At 45.3% G+C, this 25,286-nt stretch overlaps 1 protein-coding gene across 1 annotated transcript in view; it reads right to left on the bottom strand.

The window, feature by feature from the left end:
* The window catches only part of SLC49A4 (solute carrier family 49 member 4), a 166,759-nt gene that overhangs the window by 97,812 nt on the left and 43,661 nt on the right, over nt 1–25,286 (bottom strand). The window contains exon 3 of the mRNA XM_060262634.1: nt 2,866–3,134. Within this exon, the coding sequence (XP_060118617.1) occupies nt 2,866–3,134 (269 nt within the window). The remainder of the gene's footprint in view (nt 1–2,865; nt 3,135–25,286) is intronic.

The raw sequence follows: 25,286 nt of genomic DNA, 5'->3' as shown, positions 1-25,286 counted from the left end.
ACAGACTGAATATGTCCCCATAAGAACTCGTGTTGCCGCATTCCGGATCAGTTGGGAGTTCCAGGTCAGTCTCAAGGGTAGTCCTACACAGAGCAAGTTACAGTAGTCTAATCTGGAGGTGACTATTGTATGAATTACTGGAGCTAGGTCAAGGAGGGATAGCTAATGGGCCGGTTGCCTAATCTGGCACAGTTGGAGAAATGCCAGTCTGGCATCATTTGTGATCTGGACCTCCACTGATGAGGAGGCATCCAGAATCACACCCAGGCTCTTGACGGCTGGTTCTGGTATCAAGGGTACACTGTTGAGAGCCGGGAGCTGGCACCCCAAGCCCAGGTACCCCATACCCAGCCACAGAACCTCCATCTTAACAAGATTCCATTTCACCTGGCTCTGTTTCAACCATCCCGCTACAGCATCCAGACCCTCAGCCAAATTTACTGGGGCAGTATCTGGCAGTACCCATCAACAGATATAGCTGCGTGTCATCAGCATACTGATGACATCGCAGCCCAAAACTCTGCACCAGTTGGGTGAGGGGACGCATGTAAGAAACCAAAGCAGTTTTTATTTTACAGGAATAATTGTGCGTGGCTTCTTGTGATATGAGTCCTGGAAAAAATGGTAACACCGGATGGCACCTGGGTTTTTTCGTCCTTGTGTGACACAGAGTGTTGGACTTGATGGGCCACTGGCCTGATCCAACAGAGCTTCTCTTATGTTCTTATGTGACACAGAGTGTTGGACTGGATGGGCCACTGGCCTGATCCAACATGGCTTCTCTTATGTTCTTATGTGATACAGAGTGTTGGAATGGATGGGCTATTGGCCTGATCCAACATGGCTTCTCTTATGTTCTTATGTGACACAGAGTGTTGGACTGGATGGGCCATTGGCCTGATCCAACATGGCTTCTCTTATGTTCTTATGTGACACAGAGTGTTGGAATGGATGGGCCATTGGCCTGATCCAACAGGGCTTCTCTTATGTGACACAGAGTGTTGGAATGGATGGGCTATTGGCCTGATCCAACATGGCTTCTCTTATGTTCTTATGTGACACAGAGTGTTGGACTGGATGGGCCACTGGCCTGATCCAACATGGCTTCTCTTATGTTCTTATGTGACACAGAGTGTTGGAATGGATGGGCCATTGGCCTGATCCAACAGGGCTTCTCTTATGTTCTTATGTGACACAGAGTGTTGGAATGGATGGGCCATTGGCCTGATCCAACATGGCTTCTCTTATGTTCTTATGTGACACAGAGTGTTGGACTGGATGGGCCATTGGCCTGATCCAACATGGCTTCTCTTATGTTCTTATGTGACACAGAGTGTTGGACTGGAGGGGCCATTGGCCTGATCCAACATGGCTTTTCTTATGTTCTTATGTGACACAGAGTGTTGGACTGGATGGGCCATTGGCCTGATCCAACAGGGCTTCTCTTATGTTCTTATGTGACACAGAGTGTTGGAATGGATGGGCCATTGGCCTGATCCAACAGGGCTTCTCTTATGTGACACAGAGTGTTGGAATGGATGGGCTATTGGCCTGATCCAACATGGCTTCTCTTATATTCTTATGTGATACAGAGTGTTGGACTGGATGGGCCATTGGCCTGATCCAACATGGCTTCTCTAATGTTCTTATGTGACAGAGTGTTGGACTGGAGGGGCCATTGGCCTGATCCAACATGGCTTCTCTTATGTTCTTATGTGACACAGAGTGTTGGACTGGATGGGCCATTGGCCTGATCCAACATGGCTTATGTTCTTATGTTATTATTCTGAGGTTATTATCACCTTAAAAAAACAACTGTTACCAAAATCAACATAAAGTTTCTTCATTAGGCTGATGAAAGTGACCAGCACTTAAGCGGCCAGAGTAAATACAAAGACACAGAACTTACACAGAAATCTAAGAATTAATTACTTGTGGAAAGACTCTTTAAGGTAGGGGTGTTGAACTCATTTGTTTTGAGGGCCGGATCCAACCCAAACGGGACTTCACCAGGCCGAGCCACGTATGTCATAAAACGTAATATCAGGTAGAGGAGATATAAACTTTACAAAAGACACAGACAAACACAATTAAAGATATCATTTCTTACTTAAAATACTACATGCTTAAAACATTAACACACACATGAAAACCACACTAAGAGGATGAAACAAGAAACATCAGCCCCACATAAGAATCACCTTCCCTTGGGGGAATATCCAACGACTCAGAAAGTTGCCTGGATAAACAAGCCCCCCCCCCCCCAATGTGGAGTCCTCCATGGCAGAGAAGGCTCAATGGAAGAGGCACACCAATGTGCCCTAATTAATCAAGTCTGGGAAGTGAGCCAAGCCCAACTATATATATATACACACAGGTGTCTGTGTATATGTGTGTGCATGCATGTAAGTAAACACACATGCTCATCTTACAGGCTTGTTCCCACTCGGCCTCTCACTTGTTAAAGTCCAAAACAATGGGGGTAGGATCTGTAGGAACAGGAAGTGGCTTTTGGCCCCATCCTCTTCATTCATGGGGGAGAGGAGCGAAGAGAGCCCCAAACCAGGTGAATGTGTTTTTTCCACTTCTTCCTCTCTCTCCAGTTGTTCGCAGAATGACTTAAAGCCCTGGGCAGGCTGGTTCTGGCCCACAGGCCATATGTTTGACACCCCAGCTTTAAGGTATTCAAGAATATGAATAGCCATACAGCACATACTCGTGCTATCTGGCACTTCAAGAGAAAGAGCAAATAATTTTGAAGCTCACTGAGACCAAGATTTATTTCTACACACGTCACTAGAGGGCAGCAACCAACTCATAACAGATCACATTCCATACTTGACAGAAATCGAAGGACTTCAATACCTGCGTACAGCACAGCCTCAATGCGGTTCTTAATATATTCGGGGCTGCTTTCAGAAGCAACAGGAAGCGTTGATGACCCATTTGGCCCTGGAACCACCAAGGGGCCTACTAAAAATGCACAGGCTCCACCAAAGTAACTAATCAATGATGCTATAGCTGTAGCGGTGGCACGCTCATCTGGTGAAAACCACGTAGTAGAGAGGAAGGGAGCAGCACTTGTTACGGTTGGGCCTGCCAATCCATTCAGCAGCTGCCCTCCATGAATCAGCCTGAAAAGAAAAACACAAAACACATACTTTCACATACAATTTATTGGATACACCAGATCCAAAGTTTCAAATGGCATGTTAAAAAAAGGAGGAAAAAATAACATTTTTCTTGGCTCCCATTAAGACGACATGCATTTTCTTACTCCATCCATTCATTCAACTCTAACTGCCACTTCTACAATAGTAATTTTCAACCATCCCTTGCATTTTTCTGTTATTCTCTTTCTTATGTTTCTGTTTCGATTTCACCCCATTTCTTTAAATGTAACCACTCCGGAACCGAGTATACAGTTCCCTTAACTAGTTCTCACAAATTCTTCATCTTCTTTAATAATATTATTTACTTTTTCTTCACACTTATAAGTTGTGTTATTTTAATGGTACTTTTTCTATCTGTAATGGCTGCTTCTTTCACCTACTTAACATCTTCTCTCAAAACACAACTCTGCTGCTCATCTAATTCTTCTGTACCACTTCCGGCACTGGCTTCCTCCACTGTACTAACAAATTTCTCTCAGGTGAAATCAGTAGCATTTACTTGGAGAAGGAAAGTAAACCCTATCAAATCAAAAGTCACACAATGCCAACCAAAATACAGCAAAATAGTATTTTCAGAACTCTTCATCATCCCTTTTTTTTTTTGCATTTTCTTTCTTTATTAATGGAAAAATTGAAAAATTAACAACTCCAACAAAATCTATTACACTGTACAAACTTAATTTCACTTAAACACTGTATCTTCATAATTATAAAATTCACAAGTTAATCTTAGCTCATTATATTAGCTTTACATTATATATTTCAAATCAAATTAGAGCTATGTTATGCTACAAATAATATAATATATAGCTCAGTCCTTGGAGACCTTAAAATTTAAGGACTGGAGGAGAACAAGACTCCACCTTCCATAGGCTGATTATACCTTGGGGAAACATGCCTAGACATTTACAAAAGTCCCACCACTCTCTAGTATCAGAGAGTTATGCTTCCATTATAAATTTTACCCAAAACCTCATTTTTTTAAAAGGAGTCGGCACTCTCCTCAAAATCTCCATGATCTTCAGAAGTGCATATACAACTTGCTTTAACTGGAGTTTCAGTTTCAGTTTATTTCAATGTATATCCCGCCCTTCCCGTGGAAGCGGCTCAGGGCGGCTCACAACATATAAAATCTAACATAAAATTTGGCTTTAAAATACATCAATTTACAACAATGGCTTTAAAAATACATCAATTTAGATGTAAGGAGTAAGGGGAGAGCGCTCCTTCCTCATCCTTCATCTTCCTTGATGCTCAGTTGAGAATTTCCTCACAGAGAATACAACTAACACAGAAAATTAAAGCAAACTGAATCTGCTGTTCAACTGAAGTCACTGCTTGAAGTTAGGTTTGTATTTTTAAATTGCAAAAGCTCATACACTGTTTGCTCTCATACAGATCCTAGCAACACCATCAGTGGAACCAGCAACGTTAGCCCATCTCAGGTTCATAATCCTGCTCATCCTCTAATGTGATATGATTTTATTGATACGTAACTATTTTGTTGTATTTATTGTACTGATTTTAATAGTGTTGGAAGTCGCTCCAAGCTGTTTTCGGAGGAGCAGGATATAAAAAATGCCATCACATGTCAGCAATGTTCTTCTACCCCCAACATTGGACAAACAGGCCACTCCCTATGATAAAGAATCAATGGACATAAGTCTGACGTCACATTTTAGTTGTATCTGAAGAAGTGAGCAGTGGCTCACAAAAGCTCATGCCCTACCACAAATTGTGTTAGTCTTTAAGGTGCTATTGGACTCTTTTCTTCTGCTATGGACGACTACCCATCTTTACTGTTAAAAATGCTAAAACAAAAAAGTACAGTCAAATACAACATAACAAACTCAGCTGCATCAGATACTGGATTTGGCAGGTTTAGGGAGCTGCAACAGCTGATGACTTCATAGCAGTAATTTTTAGCTACAGCTTAAATTGGTCCCTCAAAAGCATATTAGTATTGGTGTGTCCGGGGGCGCAGGACATAGGAGCTGTGTTGGAGAGTTCGGGGGTGGGGGGAGACTTTGCTGCCAACAGAGAGGGATCTGAAACACAAGACTGCTGTGACATGCTGGGGGGGGGGCGGCTGTATTTGAGGTAGTGGATTGCTGATTTTGCATACCCCTAAAGAAAATTCTCTTCTCTCCCCCCCCATTCCCCTCTTGCGTGCACGCTCTCTCTTGCTCTCTCTCTCTCTCTCTCTCTCTCTGCGCTATAACAGGTTCACAAACGGATTTGAGTTGCATTTTACACATTCTGAAGACATGTAAAATTTGTACAAAATATCTTCTATGAAAAATGATTTGTAATCTGTGTGGACTTCCTGGGAGATGTCTTTTATTATGTAAAATTCCCTCCCCTCCCCTCTTGGTTTCCCCCCCTCCAAATAAAACTAATCTTTAAAATAAAATAAAAAAAAATTAGAGGGGAAATTTTCGAGCATCAAGAAATGACACTTGGAGGAGAATATCTATGTACAGTCTGTTGAGATCTCTGTTGTCAGCCAACAATAAAATCACTAACTTGATAATAAGCATTTGGAACAGTGATGAACTCCATAAACTTTTTTTAACAGATGGGAAAGCCCAGAATCTTGATAAATTCCAGAGGTCATATATGTCAGACAATGGGATCTCAAAATTAACCGGTCCTTGAATTGATACAAAGTTAGGCTTTATTTGATAATCCATAAGCATCAGAACGAAGAAATTGAGACTGATACTCTGTAGCAGGTTAGAACACGCTTTAAGGGGAATACATCAAAGGGTGCTACACAAAGCCACAATTCTAAACTTTGCTAAACAAAGGTGCAAAGATTCACACGGTCTTTCTCCCTTATCTTATTGTTGCTATTTGTCTTCCTGGGATGGCCAAACGGCTGTCCCTGGAGGCGCTTTATCTTCAAAGGAGAATTGCCTTTGTTAGTATCAGGGGGGAAGGAATGTTCACATCAAGTACTAGCAACACTCTACTTTGATATGCAAGGTCTTTTCTCATGGTTAGTAACATTGGTTCAAGATGGTGGTAGTTCAGCTAAGCATTGCATCTCAGTAAAAGTTACATTGTCTGACAATATAATTCCTGCAAGTGTTAATATTGGTGAAATAACATATCATTGTGGTGCTAAGGAGCCATATCCGTCAACTGGATCACAATTCAAAATTAAACTCCTAAATGCTTGGCAATTATTAAACTGTTACAGAACTTTTCCAGACAGAGGTGTATTGTTTTGCTTCCAACTGTAGTAAATTATCTTGCTTCTAGAGCAATTCCCTAGAAAGCTTAACAACACACAGCATAATTCATTGTTGGACCTATAATGAATGGCACGTCTCTCTTTGGATGTAACCACATTCTATTGTACTAGGAATGACTGCATTTCAGAGATATTTAGGGAAACACAACCTGAATAAGCAAAATCAATCTGGACTGAGAGGTGCAACCGCTCTGCTATTTCCTAGTGAAGAAATCTGTTTCCTAGTAACAGCCTCAAATACTGCCAGATAAATCAGAAGCTGCAAATACAACTCAAATTACATTGTATGTATAAACTGGATTCCTTGCATGATGGATGTGGGAGGCTGTATTATCAGATCACACGTACTGAAAAGATTACTAACTGCATCAGGAATGAAAAAGGAAGAGGACCGTGTGTAGGTAAAACGGTGCGTTTCAAAGTCTTCCATCAAAGTATCATAATCAGCAAAGAATGAGTATACTGAAGATCTGCAACTGCCACTGTTTTTGCAGTATCATATAAGGAGGCATACATTACTTAATATCTTGGGAAATAAAAAAGAAACAGATACCATGAAAAAGAAAAATTACACTGGCACAACTAAGTCGCTTCCCCCTTTGGGTGACAGGAATGGGGGGAAGGTTTGGAGAAGAGATAAAAGAAACCTTCCTTCTGTTACCAAAAGGGATAACATATGCCTTCTTAGCAAAAAATGGTCTTTGGCCAAAAAAACACATCAAGCTGCTAAAAGCAGGAAGAAAACCTCACATTCCAATCTAATGGCTGCCTGAATACAAAGCGCGTGTATGTGTATATGTTCACACACAGAAAGACACTTTCTATTCCTTTCCCATGGCTCCCTACCTTTACAAGAGCGATTTGGTCACACAAGTCCATGCCATGGTTATCTCAAAGCTAGTTTATTGTGATGAATTCTATGTGGGTTTGCCATTAAACTGGAAACTCCAGAACACTGAAGCCCAGTACTAGTGGGCACCAGGTTAGGCATGCAGTCACTCTACTGGTTACTGATCTGTTACAGAGGTAAATTCAAGGTACTGGCTATCACCTGCAATGCCCTTAATAGCCTTGGACCCTTATATAACTGTTATGATCAAATACATCCCAGAGAAAGAACAGGCAGGAGGTTGTCTTAGCCCGCCTAAAGATAGTGGGTGTTCAAAAATATTTTGCTAATGCATTAAAATCTCAGTCATCTGAGAGACACAGAGGAGGGAAGCTGGGAACAATGAGCAAGCTTGCTCAAGAGGAAGGCAGGCAGACATCCCATTTGTGGAGTGCAGCCAGAGGGAAAACCTCAACCCTAGTTAGTAGGTTTCATTGATTGGCTGCTGCTGTTCACCTCCTTGATGGCTGACTACCACAGTGTTTTACTCCAGTTTGGTGCCTCCACCTCCCGAGGACAGAGATTCTCCGCCAGGCAGGCTGCAGACCTTTTTGCCGTTGTGGTTGCTATTGCTGCTGCTGAGGCACATGAGCTGGAGCCCCACACACCAATTCAGGCACAGGACAGAGCAAGCAAGCAACGGCAGCAGCCTCAGAAAGTGGGGTGGGGTGCCTCGTTTAGCTCAAAATGGCATTGGGAGCCTTGGACCTGTCCTCCTGCGGCTGTGCACAGCATAGGCACAGCCCAGGCAGCTCACCTTAGAGGGAAGCCCGGATCTGTGCCTGTGCCTGAGAGAGTGCATCACATGTAGGGGGGTGTCTAATTCGGCATCCCCCAAAGGCCCACAGCCTAGGCAAATACCTATTTTGCCGAACGGCAGGGCTGGCCCTGCATACCTACAAAGGAAAAAAACAAAGTGCAACCAAAGGAGCACCTAAAAGGACAATCTCAGGAGCTCTCTAAATCCACTGCTTCCTCAGGCATAGGCAGGAAAAAGAAAGAGAGGTGCACACCCCCCCACCCGAAAGTGCGATTGATTTCCTGCCTCTAGGGATTGTGGAAACAGGAGCCAAGCATATCACAGTGTCCTCCTCACCCTTCGAGAAATTATTTTTTTTAAAACCCTTTATACCTAAAAATACCATAGGAGATCACAAAACACTCTCAACGTAATTTACATCTCAAAAGAAGTCTATATCACTACCACCTTTCTTTTCCTATACATTATTTCCCTTAGCTGATACACATATGGGGTGGTGGTATCATGCCCTCACTAAAATTTTCTCTTTAATATTATTCTGCAGGACATATGCATGTGATTTACTTCTATACTTAGTCTGATGAAGTCTTCTATATTAAGTCCGAAAAAGTCCTGATGTTCTCATATACCCTGAAGGAAAAAAGTTAATTCTTTCAGCATTTATGACAGAACAAGGACATGAACTATGTGATAGGAAAATTCACATAGATATATTTTTGAGCATCGTAAATTTTTAAAAACAGATCTGTAACATTGTTCTAACTCTAAGAAGAAGATATTGGATTTATATCCCGCCCTCCACTCCGAAGAGTCTCAGAGCGGCTCACAATCTCCTTTCCCTTCCTCCCCCCACAACAGACACCCTGTGAGGTAGATGAAGATATTGGATTTATATCCCGCCCTCCACTCCAAAGAGTCTCAGAGCGGCTCACAATCTCCTTTACCTTCCTCCCCTACAACAGACACCCTGTGAGGTAGATGAAGATATTGGATTTATATCCCGCCCTCCACTCCAAAGAGTCTCAGAGCGGCTCACAATCTCCTTTCCCTTCCTCCCCCACAACAGACACCCTGTGAGGTAGATGAAGATATTGGATTTATATCCCGCCCTCCTCTCCGAAGAGTCTCAGAGCGGCTCACAATCTCCTTTCCCTTCCTCCCCCACAACAGACACCCTGTGAGATAGATGAAGATATTGGATTTATATCCCGCCCTCCACTCCAAAGAGTCTCAGAGCGGCTCACAATCTCCTTTACCTTCCTCCCCCACAACAGACACCCTGTGAGGTGGGTGGGGCTGGAGAGGGCTCTCACAGCAGCTGCCCTTTCAAGGACAACCTCTGCCAGAGCTGTGGCTGACCCAAGGCCATGCTAGCAGGTGCAAGTGGAGGAGTGGGGAATCAAACCCGGTTCTCCCAGATAAGAGTCCGCACACTTAACCACTACACCAAACTGGCTCTAAGGATCGTTTGCTTCACATTTTGTAAAAGCAGTAGTCATATAGAATGCAGATATATTAAATAGTAAGCTAATGACCAGACTCACTCTGAAAGATATTCACCCAGCAGTTTTCTTCATTTCCCTGGGTTTTGTATTTTATGTGACAAGCATCAGGCACAGCAGCCCCATTTGGGGACAGACGCTTTCAAACTATCGCCTTGCTGAAATCTCTCCGCTATATGTTCTTATTCATTCACTGATCTGTGAACTCTCAAGTTACTTTCAGCTGGCTTTCTGTGTGTCTCTCCCTTATCTTTTTAGAGGCAGGCCAAAAGGAGATACTCATAATGTGGTTCAACGCATGTAGTAATCTACTGCTATTCTAGGAGACAAATTTGCAGCAGTTAATACAGATGACAAAGAAATATGAACACAACAGTATCAGTGCATTTTGCTGTTTGTTATACTGTCTTGTTATCACTGTACCAGATTTCAGCCTGAAAAGACTATGAGAATTCTTCCTTGCAGACTATCATCTGTACTAAAAAATTGCTCTGAGATTAGAAGCATTTGTTCCTGTTATTTCCCCATTTTCTTCTTGTTTCAGTTAGCCAGAAGGAGCAAAGAGCAACTGCATTTTCCCCCTAGTGCCTCATACTGTAATTTAAGTTTGATTCTGTAATGCAAGATATCTTTTATATGAAAGATGAGCATAGCAAGACAATTTTGTTCAGCACTTTCTCTTGTCAGGAAGCATTTTCAAGACTGGCTAAACTCAGAGTTGCATTTTGATTGATTTCTATATCCTGTGCTCTGCTCTCAGGATTATACATTATTTTTCCAATATTCAGCTAATTATTTTCAGGTACCAAGCAATGTAGGGAGAAAGACAGGTTGCTTACCTGTAACTGTAGATCTTCGAGTGGTCATCTGTGCATTCACACTCATGGGATAGTGCGCCTGCGCCGATCCCCGAATCGGTAACTGAAAAAGCCCGGGATTTTTTCGCGCTCGGCGCCAGTGAGCATGCGCACGCGACCCACTGCGCATGCCCACCAGCGCCCGCGCGACAATCCCGCCAGTTCCTTCCTGACCGCCGAGAGCCCCTTGTTGGAAAGAGACCGTCAGCAGCGGGGAAGGAGGGCGGGTAGTGTGAATGCACAGATGACCACTCGAAGATCTACAGTTACAGGTAAGCAACCTGTCTATCTTCTTCGTGGTCTCTGTGCTTCACACTCATGGGAGATTAGCAAGCAAGCATACCTGGAGGTGGGAAGACGGTCAGCCCGAAGAAACAGCTTGTAGCACCACAGCTCCCAACCGAGTCCTCTGCTGAGCATGCACGTCCAGCGCGTAGTGCTTCATGAAGGCATGCGGAGAAGACCAGGTAGCCGCCTTGCAGACATCAGACAGGGACACGCCCTTCAGGAATGCCACCGACGTGGCCATCGCCCTTGTGGAGTGTCCACGAACAGGTCCAGGTAAAGGCTTCTTAGCCAACAAATAACAAAGTTTGATCGTCTCAGTGAGCCACTTGGAAAGTCTTTGAGACGAAATCTTGGACCCTAACTTGGGGGCAGAGTAGGAGACAAAAAGCTGATTATCCTTACGAAACCCCCGTGAACGATTCAAATAAAACAGGAGGGCACGCTTAACATCCAACGCATGCAGCCTGCGTTCCTCATCCGAGGAAGGGTTAGGGAAAAAGGTAGGCAACCAGACTTCTAAGTCAAGGTGAAACTGGGAAACCACTTTAGGAAGGAATGTAATGTCCGGAGCCAAAGAAACCCCAGCCTCCCGAAAGGCAAGGTATGGGTAGTCACACCTCATTGCCATGAGCTCCCCCGCACGACGTGCTGAAGTGATTGCAACCAAAAATGCAGTCTTCCAAGACAAGAGTTGCAGGGAACACGTTGCCATAGGTTCAAAGGGACGGCGAGTCAACTTGTCCAGAACCAAAGTCAAGTCCCACAACTGTGGAGGGGATCTAGAAGGGGGATGGAGGCGAAACAGCCCCTTCATGAATCTTTTTGACTGCGGGTGAGCAAAAACGGTGTAACCCTCAACCGAACCATGGAAAGCAGAAATAGCTGCTAGGTAGACCTTGATGGAGGAGAAAACCAGTCCCTCGTCCATCAAGGACAAAAGAAACTCAAAGATTGCCGACAGCCCGACCGAGGCGGGCGGCAACGGGGAGTCAGCTACAAATTTGCTAAACTTCTTCCACTTCCTCTCATAAGAGGCGCGGGTGGAAGGTTTCCTGCTGCTTTGAAGCACCTGCTGGACCCTAGAGGAAAAGTCTAGGGGTCGATGAACCACGCTGTCAGTTTCAGGTGAGGCACGTTGTGATGGAGCACGTGCCCGCCCTGGGCCGACAACAGGTCCGGTTCTGCCGGGAACTGGTAAAAGGTCCCCCTCGACTGCTGGAGCAGAATCGAGAACCAGCTCTGACGGGGCCACCACGGAGTCACTAGGATGCAGCGCGGCTTCTCCTGCACTAGCTTGTGAACCACCCTCGTCAGCAAAGGTAAGGGCGGGAACATGTACAGGAACCAGCCCTCCCACCGAAGTAGGAGTCCGTCTCCCAAGGACGCCGGATCCGCACCTCCCCTTGCACAGAACAAGGGGCACTTCTTGTTCTGCGCTGTGGCAAAAACATCCAACTGCGGGTAGCCCCAAAGTTGGAACACTGGCTCTAGGAACCTCCAATGCAGTTCCCATTCGTGCGGGGAGGCTCCCCCCCTGCTGAGAGAGTCCGCCTGTATGTTGAGGACCCCCGGCAGATGTGTGGCCTTTACAAAAATGTCCCACTGGAGGCACTCCTCCCAGAGATCTATCGCCAGCGAGCATAGCCTGCGAGACACAGTCCCCCCCTGTCTGTTTATATAGCACAGGGCAGTGGTGTTGTCCGTAAGCAATGCCACAGTCTTTCCCGCTAACAGTGGACGGAAAGATCGAAGGGCGAAGTGAACCGCCAGCAGTTCTAGATAGTTTATATGGCACCGACGCAGTTCTGGTGTCCACTGGCCTCCCACACATAGATCTTCCAGATGAGCTCCCCACCCCCACATGGAAGCATCGGTAGCGATGGTCACTGTAGGAGTCGGCAGATGAAAAGGAGCCCCTTGGCAGATGTTGCTCTCTACTCCCCACCATTGCAGTGAGCGGAGAGTCCCCAGTGGAATGGTGAACCTCTTTCGAGGTGAGTCTCTGAGAGGTCGAAAATGGCGCAAGAACCATAACTGTAGGCCTCTCATGTGCAGTCTTGCGAAGCGTAGCACGCTTGTCGTCGCAGCCATCAACCCCAACATCCGCTGAAGCTGCTGGGCTGTGCCCCACCGCCGTCTTCGAAGAAGTTGTACCAGAGCGATGATGTCCTTCGCTCTCTGCGAAGGAAGAAATGCTCGATGCTGCTGTGTGTCTAATAGAGCCCCTATGAATTGGACTGTCCTTGAAGGAGTGAGATGGGACTTCTCCAGGTTGATCTGCAGCCCCAGGGTGCCGAGAAGACGCAGAGTGATAGCAATGTGAGTTGTTAGACTCTCCCTCGACCTCGCCACAAGAAGCCAGTCGTCGATGTATGGGAAGACGACGACTCCCTGCAGACGAAGATGGGCAGCCACCACACTCATCAGCTTCGTGAACACCCGAGGGGCAGTAGACAGTCCAAAGGGCAGGGCCCTGAATTGGAAATGCCGAGCACCCACTGCAAACCTTAGGAAACGCCTGAACGCAGGATGAATGCTGACATGAAAATAGGCATCCTTGAGATCCAGGGTCGCCATCCAGTCCCCTTGATTGATGAGGGGCAGGATTGTTTGCAGCGTGGCCATTCTGAACTTCTGGTACCGAATAAATTTGTTCAGACTCCGAAGGTCCATGATAGGCCTCAGGCCCCCGTCCCGTTTGGGGACCAGGAAGTAGCGGGAGTAAAAACCTCCTGTCCTGGCCTCCAATGGAACTTCCTCTATGGCTTGTTTCTGTAGGAGGTTGTTCACCTCCGCCAGCAGAGGTGGGGAAGGGGGAGTGGTAACTACCACGGACTGGTCTGGGGTCTGAATAAACTCTATTGTGTAGCCCTCTTTGACGATGGACAGAGCCCACCTGTCTGTGGAGATCAACTCCCAGGCAGGCAGGAAAGGGCGTAGACGGATGGAGGAGTCGACAGTGGGAGCGATGACGCGTGCCAGCGGGAAGTCAAACCCCCTGCTTCTGTGGCCGGGCCCCTTTAGACTTATTAGAAGGCTGGCCCCCGTAACGGTTTCTGCCGTTACCGGAGTAGGATGGTCTTTCGGGCTGTTGAGAACGAGGACGCCACTGCTCCGGGGAGAACTTTTGGTACGGTTTTTTGGACCAGGGTTTGGACCATTGCTTGGATTTAGGGGACTTGGAGGACGACTGGACACCCAAGTTCCTAGACGTCTTGACACTCTTGTCAAACTCTTGCAGCGCCGTGTCAGTTGTGGCGCTGAAAAGTCCATCACCCTCAAAGGGTAAGTCCTCAATAAAGGTCTTGGTGTCCTGATGGAGTGCCGTTGACCTGAGCCAGGAGTGCCGGCGGATGCAAACTGCCGAAGTAATAGCCTTGGCTGAAGCCTCAACCATATGTTTCGCCGCGGCCAGCTGCTGTCTGGCCACAACGAGGCCTTCCCTCTGCAATTTCATTGCCGCCGTCTTCTTATCCTCGCTTAAAGAGGAGGGGAAGGGGGAGAGCTGTTCCCACACTGCAAACTGATATCTGGCCATGCATGCAGCGTAGTTGGCCACCTTAATGCCGAGAGCCCCCGCCGAATAAACCTTGCGGCCCATGACATCAATCTTCCTGCCCTCCTTGTCCTGCGGGGAGGAATGCACCTTCCTGGCCTTCGACGAGGATGAGACCACCACCGAGTTCGGACGCGGGTGGGTGAATAAGAATTCGGCCCCTGCCTCCTGGACCCTGTACATATGGTCCAGCCGTTTGGAAGAGACCGGTGTCGAAGAAGGCTTCTTCCAAGGTTCCTTGATGGCCTGAAGGATCACCTTGGTGACCGGCAGGGCCACTGCAGTGGACGTGTTGCGTTGCATGATGTCAAACACGTTGTCATCCACTACAGGCTCCGGCTGAGTTACAGGCAGTTTGAGGGTAGCAGCAATTCGCCTCACGAGGTCTCCGTAAGACTTAAGATCCTCCGACGGCGAAATCGGGAGATCTTCCGCCGTTTGGGGGCCCGGTGAGGGTTCCAACTCCTGCTCTTCAGTTTCCGACTCCGACGAAGAGGAGTCTCGCTGGGTAGAGTGCTCCGAGAACATCGGGGTCGATTCTCGAGGTGGAAGCTGAGTCAGCGGTGGTCTTAGCGGGGTCTCGATCGGAACCAGCTGACGGTCTGGGGGAACCGAAACCGATGCCGACGCCTTTCGGGATCGATGTGAAACCCTCGACATCGAAGAAAACTCCGACGCTTGCTCCCAGTCTGGATAGTCGTCGGGGTACCAACGAACGGATTCGTATCTGGAGTAGGGAGGCTGCCACCTGCGCTGTTCCCATGGTGGTATCGGGAAGCGCTGGAGAACGGGAAATCGCTCTCGCCTCTGTCGGGGCTTGAACGGCGGGTCTACGACCGGTGCCGAAGCATCCACCTCCGACGCCGAATCACTGATCGACCGCCGACGGGAGCCGGAAGATGAGGACCGTTGTGTGAGGTCGATCTCAGGCTCGTGCTCTGACGCCGACAGCCGACGGACTGATGGACTCCGAATCGGAGAGACCCGCGCCGACTTTGACGGTTTTGTCGAAGTCGGTGCATCGCCCGACGGGGAAGGAGTGCGGGGTCGCTTGCGCTTCTCCTTCGACTTCGCCTTCGCCTTCTTAGGAGCTCGGGTCCCCGAGTCCTCTCGGCGTTTCTCAGCGGGCGTACTCGAACCCTCGTGGGAACGGTTTGTAGCGCCACGCTCCTCCGGCAGATCCAAAGTCAATATCGGAGCGGCATCGGCCGATGCGAGCTCCTGTGCCGGGGTGTCGGTCGACTTCGGTGCCGATGACTCCATCGGTCGATGAGGCCGAAGCGCCGATTCAGTCAGTGCCGCCGATAATCGAGCCGCGCGGTTCTTTCTAGTCTGTTTAGAGAACCGAAGGCAATGCGGACACGACTCTACCCTGTGCGTTTCTCCAAGGCACAGCAGGCAAAGGGAATGGCCGTCCGGAGGGGCGATCTTCTTGCCGCAAGCACGACAGCGCTTGAAAAACCCCCAGCGACTTTCCATAAGCAGCCGCCCGAGAAAAAACTCTCAGTTAAAAACGACTGAGAGAAAAGTGGGGGAAAGCGAAAGCGGAGCGCCCCAAGGGGCAAGGCCGCCAGACAAACGGAAAAAAACGCTTTTTTTTTTTTTTTTTTTTACTAAACACTATCTAACTATCTAACTATACACTATGACTAACTAAGGAACTATCTACACAGCGAAACGGGCAAAAAACGAGAGAAGGAAAAATCTCACCGACCGGGGAAGCAGAAAGTGAACCTCTCTAGCGCGGCGGTCAGAAAGGAACTGGCGGGATTGTCGCGCGGGCGCTGGTGGGCATGCGCAGTGGGTCGCGTGCGCATGCTCACTGGCGCCGAGCGCGAAAAAATCCCGGGCTTTTTCAGTTACCGATTCGGGGATCGGCGCAGGCGCACTATCCCATGAGTGTGAAGCACAGAGACCACGAAGAAGATCTGAGAGTTCAGTCCCGGAGCACAAGGTTGCAACAAAAAAATATGAGGAAAAAATATAGAAGAAAATTTCAACAGTTATGAAATAATCAGTCTGTCTCAAGACTGAGCTCAATAAATGCCAAACCAAAACACCATAAGAACATAAGAGAAGCCATGTTGGATCAGGCCAACGGCCCATCCAGTCCAACACTCTGTGTCACACAGTGGCAAAAAAATTTATATATACACACACACTGTGGTTAATAGCCACTGATGGACCTGTGCTCCATATTTTTATCTAAACCCCTCTTGAAGGTGGCTATACTTGTGGCCGCCGCCACCTCCTGTGGCAGTGAATTCCACATGTTAATCACCCTTTGGGTGAAGAAGTACTTCCTTTTATCCGTTTTAACCTGTCTGCTCAGCAATTTCATTGAATGCCCACGAGTTCTTGTATTGTGAGAAAGGGAGAAAAGTACTTCTTTCTCTACTTTCTCCATCCCATGCATTATCTTGTAAACCTCTATCATGTCACCCCGCAGTCGACGTTTCTCCAAGCTAAAGAGCCCGAAGCGTTTCAACCTTTCTTCATAGGGAAAGTGCTCCAGCCCTTTAATCATTCTAGTTGCCCTTTTCTGGACTTTCTCCAGAAAGTCCTTTTTGATTAAAATATCCTTTTTGATTAAAAAAATAAGCCACTTGGAAGCCAAATCAGAGTACTGGCAAATCATTTTGCCCAAGCTCAACATGGTCCTGAGGACTTTAGATTTTTGGCTATATACAAGATTCCTGAGCATATGAACAGTCAGATTGCCAGACGGAAGAATCATTTTGGACGTTCAAACCCCCGGGAGCCCTGGCTCCAGCAGGACTCAACTCTAGTCTCGATTTGGTATGTTTTCTGTAGGGGAAGGATCTGAGGGCTGCAAGTATATGAAAGTAAATATTCAACTTACACAAGTTCAACTGAACACAAAGATCTGGGGGGCTCCGAAATTTAGCATAGGTTTGGTTGTGTAAATTTTAGGAACAAACTGAGAGAGTATTTTTATGAAATTGTATAGGGAATTAGCAAGCAGTGTGTGAAGCTCATTTATAAAACTTTTTCATATTTCATATTTCATTAAGTTCTTATTTTTGTATGTTTATAATAAAATCAGTTTTTTTTAAATGCAACGTACATCAATTTAAATGCAATGTAATTTAATTTAAATATAGTGTGAATAGGTACCAGGATCCAGCTGGTACCTATTAGGTTTCAATGTATTTAGATTGTGCGTGTTCTGAGCGCTCAGTCTGAGCATTTTGGAACGCCAGTCATTCGTGCTTGACTCCGGAGTATTTGTGATTGTATCACTAGGATAAGTGTTTGTATGGGTTTACTGTTCATTTATTACAAAATTGTAGTGATTTGAAATTTGACACATGTATATTTTGTGTTTAGAATTTGTAGTTTAGAAGTCCCTGGAGTACGCATGCGCCTGACGAAACAAACAGAGAAACAGATACTAACCGGTGTACTGTTGCGCTGGTACGTCCCAGTGGGACTTTGGGACTTTTTTTGGATTTGTTTCAAACTTCATTTTGACTTTATTTGGACTTCTTGAAACTCCATTGAGCCTTTGGAATTGGACATCTTCAATCAAGAAAACAACAAGGAATGGAGCTAATGTGCCATATGTAATACTGATTACTTGTCTGAAGGTATTTTAGTGAGTCAGCATGTGCAATAAATATCAAGTTCCCTTTAATTCAGTGTTTAAGTACGTATTTTGCAGCAGTTTGTGGGCGGTGTGCCTTTAGGCTTCGAGTGCAACTTCTGTACACAGCCTCCTTGTTTTTGAGCTAGTAAACAGCCTCGCAAGCTCACCCTCAGAACAGCTTGCCAACTGAGGCAGTGTACAACTGCATCCTTTTCTTGGACTTTGTAGTACCCAACGTTTCTACATAAACATGCACTGTATATTATTCATTCTATCTATTCATTGAAATCTGCCTCCGTTCCTGAGGACTGGAAGGTAGCAAATGTCACCCCCATATTTAAAAAGGGTTCCAGAGGAGATCCGGGAAATTACAGGCCAGTCAGTCTGACTTCAATACTGGGAAAGTTGGTAGAAACCATTATCAAGGACAGAATGAGTAGGCACATTGATGAACACGGGTTATTGAGGAAGACTCAGCATGGGTTCTGCAAGGGAAGATCTTGCCTCACTAACCTGTTACATTTCTTTGAGGGGGTGAACAAACATGTGGACAAAGGAGACCCGATAGATGTTGTTTATCTTGACTTCCAGAAAGCTTTTGATAAAGTTCCTCATCAAAGGCTCCTTAGAAAGCTTGAGAGTCATGGAGCAAAAGGACAGGTCCTCTTGTGGATCAAAAACTGGCTGAGTAATAGGAAGCAGAGAGTGAGTATAAATGGGCAGTCTTCGCAGTGGAGGACGGTAAGCAGTGGGGTGCCGCAGGGCTCGGTACTGGGTCCCATCCTCTTTAACTTGTTCATAAATGATTTAGAGTTGGGAGTGAGCAGTGAAGTGGCCAAATTTGCGGATGACACTAAATTGTTCAGGGTGGTGAGAACCAGAGAGGATTGTGAGGAACTCCAAAGGGATCTGTTGAGGCTGGGTGAGTGGGCGTCAACGTGGCAGATGCGGTTCAATGTGGCCAAGTGCAAAGTAATGCACATTGGGGCCAAGAATCCCAGCTACAAATACAAGTTGATGGGGTGTGAACTGGCAGAGACAGACCAAGAGAGAGATCTTGGGGTCATGGTAGATAATTCACTGAAAATGTCAAGACAGTGTGCGTTTGCAATAAAAAAGGCCAACGCCATGCTGGGAATTATTAGGAAGGGAATTGAAAACAAATCAGCCAGTATCATAATGCCTCTGTATAAATCGATGGTGCGGTCTCATTTGGAGTACTGTGTGCAGTTCTGGTCGCCGCACCTCAAAAAGTATATTATAGCATTGGAGAAAGTTCAGAAAAGGGCAACTAAAATGATTAAAGGGCTGGAACACCTTCCCTATGAAGAAAGGTTGAAACGCTTAGGGCTCTTTAGCTTGGAGAAACGTCGACTGAGGGGTGACATGATAGAAGTTTACAAGATAATGCATGGGATGGAGAAAGTAGAGAAAGAAGTACTTTTCTCCCTTTCTCACAATACAAGAACTCGTGGGCATTCGATGAAATTGCTGAGCAGACAGGTTAAAACGGATAAAAGGAAGTACTTTTTCACCCAAAGGGTGATTAACATGTGGAATTCACTGCCACAGGAGGTGGTGGCGTCCACAAGCATAGCCACCTTCAAGAAGGGGTTAGATAAAAATATGGAGCAGAGGTCCATCAGTGGCTATTAGCCACAGTGTGTGTGTGTGTGTGTATATATATATATATATATATATATATATATATATATATATATATATATATATATATATATATATTTGGCCGCTGTGTGACACAGAATGTTGGACTGGATGGGCCATTGGCCTGATCTAACATGGCTTCTCTTATGTTCTTATCTGGCAGTACAATTCATGTAAAACAGTAAGAATGATGCACTGATTCTACTGTTGATGGTATTTACAAGTAAACACACAGGATATTTAAAGTGCCTCCTTCCTGAATGACAATTACAGCATTCTCAGAGATATCAGTTCACATCTAGTAGATTTACAGCACAATCCTAAAAAGAGTTACACCACTGGGAGTAGCCATTCTTAACTGCAGTTCTATTTTGAACAGAGGAGAGGAGGGACGGTGGCTCAGGGGTAGAGCATCTGCTTAGTAAGCAGGTTCCAGGTTCAATCCCTGGCATCTCCAACTAAAGAGGGCCCAGGCAAGTAAGCGTGAAAAACCTCAGCTTGAGACCCTGGAGAGCTGCTGTCAGTCTGAGCAGACAATACTGACTTTGACGGACTGAGGGTCTGATTCAGTATAAGGCAGCTCCATATGTTTATATGTTGAATCACAAAGTTCATATAGCTTAAGAAAACTACTAATCTTAATTGCTGTTCAAGCTAATGAACAAGAAATGAATAGAAATATGCCGTTCAAAATTTTAGTAAATGTAACATGTATGAAAATGAGTATTAATCCCTCTTTCAAAAATCAGAATACTACTGAGCAATTTTATATTATAGTTTTTGTAGACCTCGATTACTTTTCCTTTAAACACACACATAGAAGGAGGGGGAAAAATCTTACCACCCTGATAGCTAATCATTAAAGCTTGCACTTGGAATGATTTTAAAGAACTTTAGATACAAAAGGCGCATTAATCTTGCTATCATTATAGTAATAAAACTAATGTTCACACCTAAAGAAAAGCCTTAGAAGATAACTTTCCTTTTGAAGAACCTACTGTTTTAACCTAATGCAAGTGTACCAAAAAAGTCCATTCATATGGAAAACAGGAATTTATTTTGAATTATTACTGCAAACTGAATTATTTTTACTGAAAAGTTTGCTAAATTGCTAAATATTTATGGACTTGGGTTTCTAGCAACTAGTTACTTTCAATATATGCAGTCACCAATACATGATGGCTACATGATGGATAATTTATAAACAATCTGGTTCCATAAAATGAAAAGTGCTGACAGAAAACAGGAAAATGAATGAAACCACACCATAGGCCTTGTTTCTGAACAGTAAGGGAAAACAGGAGCTTTATGAAGATGCTGGCCATAGGGCTAATTGAGGAAATCATTTTACATCTCAAAGCCTGCAGCTATCTACAAAAAGAAGCAAATGTAAAAATGGCCAAATTGTCCGGAGTTGGTATTTTTTTTTATGTTGACAAATGTAAGGTCCTGTTTGTAGGCTTTTGTTTCTGCTGCTTTTTTTAAAACTTCAGTATTTTAGAACCCAATGGACTCTATTTTCTGAAATAATGGGGGAGAGGCAAGAGTCTCATTATTTTAAAAAATGTTTTAAATTAGAAGCCTGCCAAGCAAGAGACAAAGATTTTCTATGACACGAACAGCACAATACCAGGCTAACACGGCAGCATCTTTGTCAGACATCCTGACAGTTAAAAGGCAACAGCTTAATGATACAACAAGACCATGGACAATACAATGACAAATTCTTTCAGATCCTCACATAATAATGCCATGTTACTGCAGAGCCATCACAGTTGTCACACACTTGAGAATGCTTCTTCAGTCAAAGCATCTAAGTTTGAAAGAGATGGGCAAACAGAATCACGTGTTATTAACCAACCACTGAGGCAGGAAAAAACCAAATATTGCCTCTCAACATTGTTGATTTCTTTTAATGACAATACACTTACAGAACACCACACAATAAAGACATTTCTTAGAGTAAAATGCACAGTTACATACCAGTGAACCTTTGCTTACTAATGGGAGTGAAATGATTGATAAGAACACAAGATCAGACAGATGAAAGAGCCATCAGGTGAAATGGAAGATTTGTCTCACTTACCATGAATCTTCATTCTTGGTGGTCCAGAGGTGGGTCATTCCTGACTTTTGGGATGTAGCTCCTCCTCTGCGAAGGCAGAGTCATAAATCCTTTGTGATCCCTGCAAGGGCGGGGCTCATCTCCCAGAACTCCAGTCTGTTAACAAGCCATAACTCTTCCACTCTGAGAATCATCCTGTCCCTTAGGAAGAACCCGCTATCAAGGGCCAACTCGATCTAGTCAAAACCCACTCTCAGATTCCGAGAAAACACTGGAGATGAGGGATTGCACCACTCTCGAGAGAATGAAAGAACAAACACCAGAACAGGCAGTAACAGTGGCTAAATAGGATCCTGAACCTCAACAGGGATCTTGTCAGTCCTAGAAGCCAATACTGAAGAAAAAAACACTCCTGGGTGGGGAGGAATGATCCACGTCTGGACCACTGAGAAGGAAGATTCATGGTAAGTGAGACAAATCGTCCATTCTCCAGTGGTCTGGGGTGGGTCATTTCTGACTTCTGGGACTTAAAAAAAAAATCATACACCCCAGGGAGGGAAAAGTTTAGATTCCTAGGTCAGAAGGCTATGCTGTAAACTCACCTTTCTAAGACCACTTTATCTACCTATAACGTCAGGAAAAGATAGGTGTGGTATCTGACAGGAGCATGATGGGAACGAAAGGAGTGATTTCCCTGTTTTTCAGGCCAGCTAATTGATTCCGGCATGGCCTTCTTTTTGTCACGCGTTTCCACAAGTATCTTGTCCAGGGACTTCCCGAAGAGTCCGTTGCCCTGAAAAGGGTAAGTGGAGACTATGGACTTGGAGAGGAAATCGGTGGACCATGCTCTGAGCCATAGCAGCTTTCTATATATAGCTGCAGAGGCCATGGCTCTGGATGTGAAGGTGATGATGTCCAGGGTAGCGTCTGCTGAGGATACCGCCTTCAGGATGCGACTGGCTCCCTCCAGGAGACTGAGATCGTTCTCTGGCAAGATCTAAATAAGCTTACGAATCCACACAACTGCTGCCTGTTAACAATGAACACAGAAGGATGCTCTGATGATCATCACAACAGCCTTGTGAGCTCTCTTTAGGGCAGTTTCTGCCTTTTGGTCTACGGAATGGGTGTACTATTGAGAGGGACCTTTCTAGCAGCCTTGGTAATCAAGGTCTGAGGTAACCTGAAGGGAATGGAAGGATTTCAGGGGCCAAATCTAGTGTCAATGCCCAGTCCAGTGCAGAAGGAAGAGAACTGCTCATCCATAGCCTGCATTATTACATTCATAAGCCTAGAACAATGAATGAGGTTGGCTCCACAAGGTATGTTACCCACAGGCGAAGAGGAGACATGGAAACTGCAGCCCAGCAGGGCAAACAAGCGACTGGCTTGCTTGGAGGAGACACACTGGTTGTGTCTGATAAAAACAAAGAACAAAAATAAAAAAGCTTCCAGGAATCATGGTGGTCTCTGGAGCGCAGAGAAACACGCCCTGCTGCCACAGGGCAGGGCCAAAAGACTGGAGTTCTGGGAGATGAGTCCCTCCCTTCCAGGGACTGCAAAGGATTTATGACCCTGCCTATGGAGAGGAGGAGTTACATCCCAGAAGTCAGAAATGAACCACCCTGGACCACTGGAGAAAGGACAGGTGTGCAAATAGCCTCTTGCCTAATGGCCTATGCTAAGTTAATAATTGTGCCATGTGAAAAGTAGGTATGAACAAGTTTTTGTAAACTGGAAGACAGCAAGGTTGGCTTCTTGGTGTTCCTCTTAACTTCCCTTCTTAGTTTGCAACTGACTTGAGTATACTTTGGCAGATGAGCCAGTATAGTATGTTTCTGAGATAGTCATGCTCTAAAATAATTTTAAAGGCTGAGGAAAAAAACTCGTGGAAGAGTAAGAATAAAGATGTTGAAAAGAAGAGGTGGCTGATGAAACAGCAACCCCTAAAACTACAGTATGCACCTGAAAGGGTTGAGACTTATTTCATGTTGTTTTTTAAAAAAGAAAAACCTATTTTGCATTAAAAAAAATCAAAAATAGTACTGAAGAAAGCTGACCATTCCCCTGAGGTGGGAACAGTTAGTCATTTACCTATACTCTACTAATTAATATAAATGCATAGTACCCACTAACTAGTACTAAAGTTGAGTCTTATGGAAACCAAAACTCACCCATACTATAATCCTGCCCAACAGTCCAAAAACTATGGGTTAGACACTTTACGGGGGGTGGTACATAAGAAGATGTGCGACATTCCAGAACTATCACTGAAATCAGCCTGTATCATAATGCCCCTGTATAAATCGATGGTGCGGTCTCATTTGGAGTACTGTGTGCAGTTCTGGTCGCCGCACCTCAAAAAGGATATTATAGCATTGGAGAAAGCCCAGAAAAGGGCAACTAGAATGATTTAAGGGCTGGAGCACTTTCCCTATGAAGAAAGGTTGAAACGCTTGGGACTCTTTAGCTTGGAGAAACGTCGACTGCGGGGTGACATGATAGAGGTTTACAAGATAATGCATGCGATGGAGAAAGTAGAGAAAGAAGTACTTTTCTCCCTTTCTCACAATACAAGAACTCGTGGGCATTCGATGAAATTGCTGAGCAGACAGGTTAAAATGGATAAAAGGAAGTACTTCTTCACCCAAAGGGTGATTAACATGTGGAATTCACTGCCACAGGAGGTGGTGGTGGCCACAAGCATAGCCACCTTCAAGAGGGGTTTAGATAAAAATATGGAGCAGAGGTCCATCAGTGGCTATTAGCCACAGTGTGTGTGTATATATAAAATTTTTTGCCACTGTGTGACACAGAGTGTTGGACTGGATGGGCCATTGGCCTGATCCAACATGGCTTCTCTTATGTTCTTATGATGGCTTACTGGTATAGCTCTTGCCTTGCATGCAATAGGTCCCAGGTTCAATCCCTGGCATCTCCCATTAAAGTGAAAATCCTCCAATCAATGTTCCCTTTAAGCTGGAGAGTCTTGTGAGCCCAAATTCTACTATGAGAACCAAAAGACCTACTAGAATTAAAGTTCTGTGAGTCTATTTTTTTAAAATTAATTTCAGTTTACAAAAGGGAGGGAGGGAGGAAGATAGCACCCATTAGAGCAGGGGTGTCCAACATGCAGCCCTCGGGACAGATCCGGCCCCCACATGGTTTGTATGTGGCCCATGAGCAACTGGTTGTTATCTGCTTCCTTCTCCTTCTCTCTTGCTTTCTTCTGTGTCACAGGTTGCTTTGCTAGGCTCTTTCAATCACACAGGAGCAATAGAGCAAAGCCTGTCTTCCTTCCATTGGCTAAGGTTCCTCCCTTGGGGAGGGGAGTAGGGTTGGAAAGACAGCTTGCTTTGCCAAGCTCTCTCGATTGTACAGCAGAGCTACTGAGCCAAGCCTCTCTTCCCCCCATTGGCTGAGGCTCCTCCCCCTCCTTGTCTCCTCAGGAGGAAGAGAGGGGGAGGGAGGGAAAGAGCGAGAACTTACTTTGCCAGGTTCCCTCAATCTCACAGGAGAGATACAAAGAAAGCACCTAAAAGACCAATGAAGTTTTATTCAAGGTATGACTTTTTGCCGAGAGAGAGAGATTTTTTTGGGGGGGGCTTGTTATGCCAGAGCTCTTCTGGGTGCAGCTGGGTTCTTCTCTTTTTCACTGTATG

Source organism: Heteronotia binoei, chromosome 21, assembly GCF_032191835.1.
Source record: "Heteronotia binoei isolate CCM8104 ecotype False Entrance Well chromosome 21, APGP_CSIRO_Hbin_v1, whole genome shotgun sequence".
In the NCBI taxonomy this organism is placed as follows: domain Eukaryota; kingdom Metazoa; phylum Chordata; class Lepidosauria; order Squamata; family Gekkonidae; genus Heteronotia; species Heteronotia binoei.
Note: the sequence above shows the minus strand (reverse complement) of the source record. Positions and strands in the feature narration are given on the sequence as shown.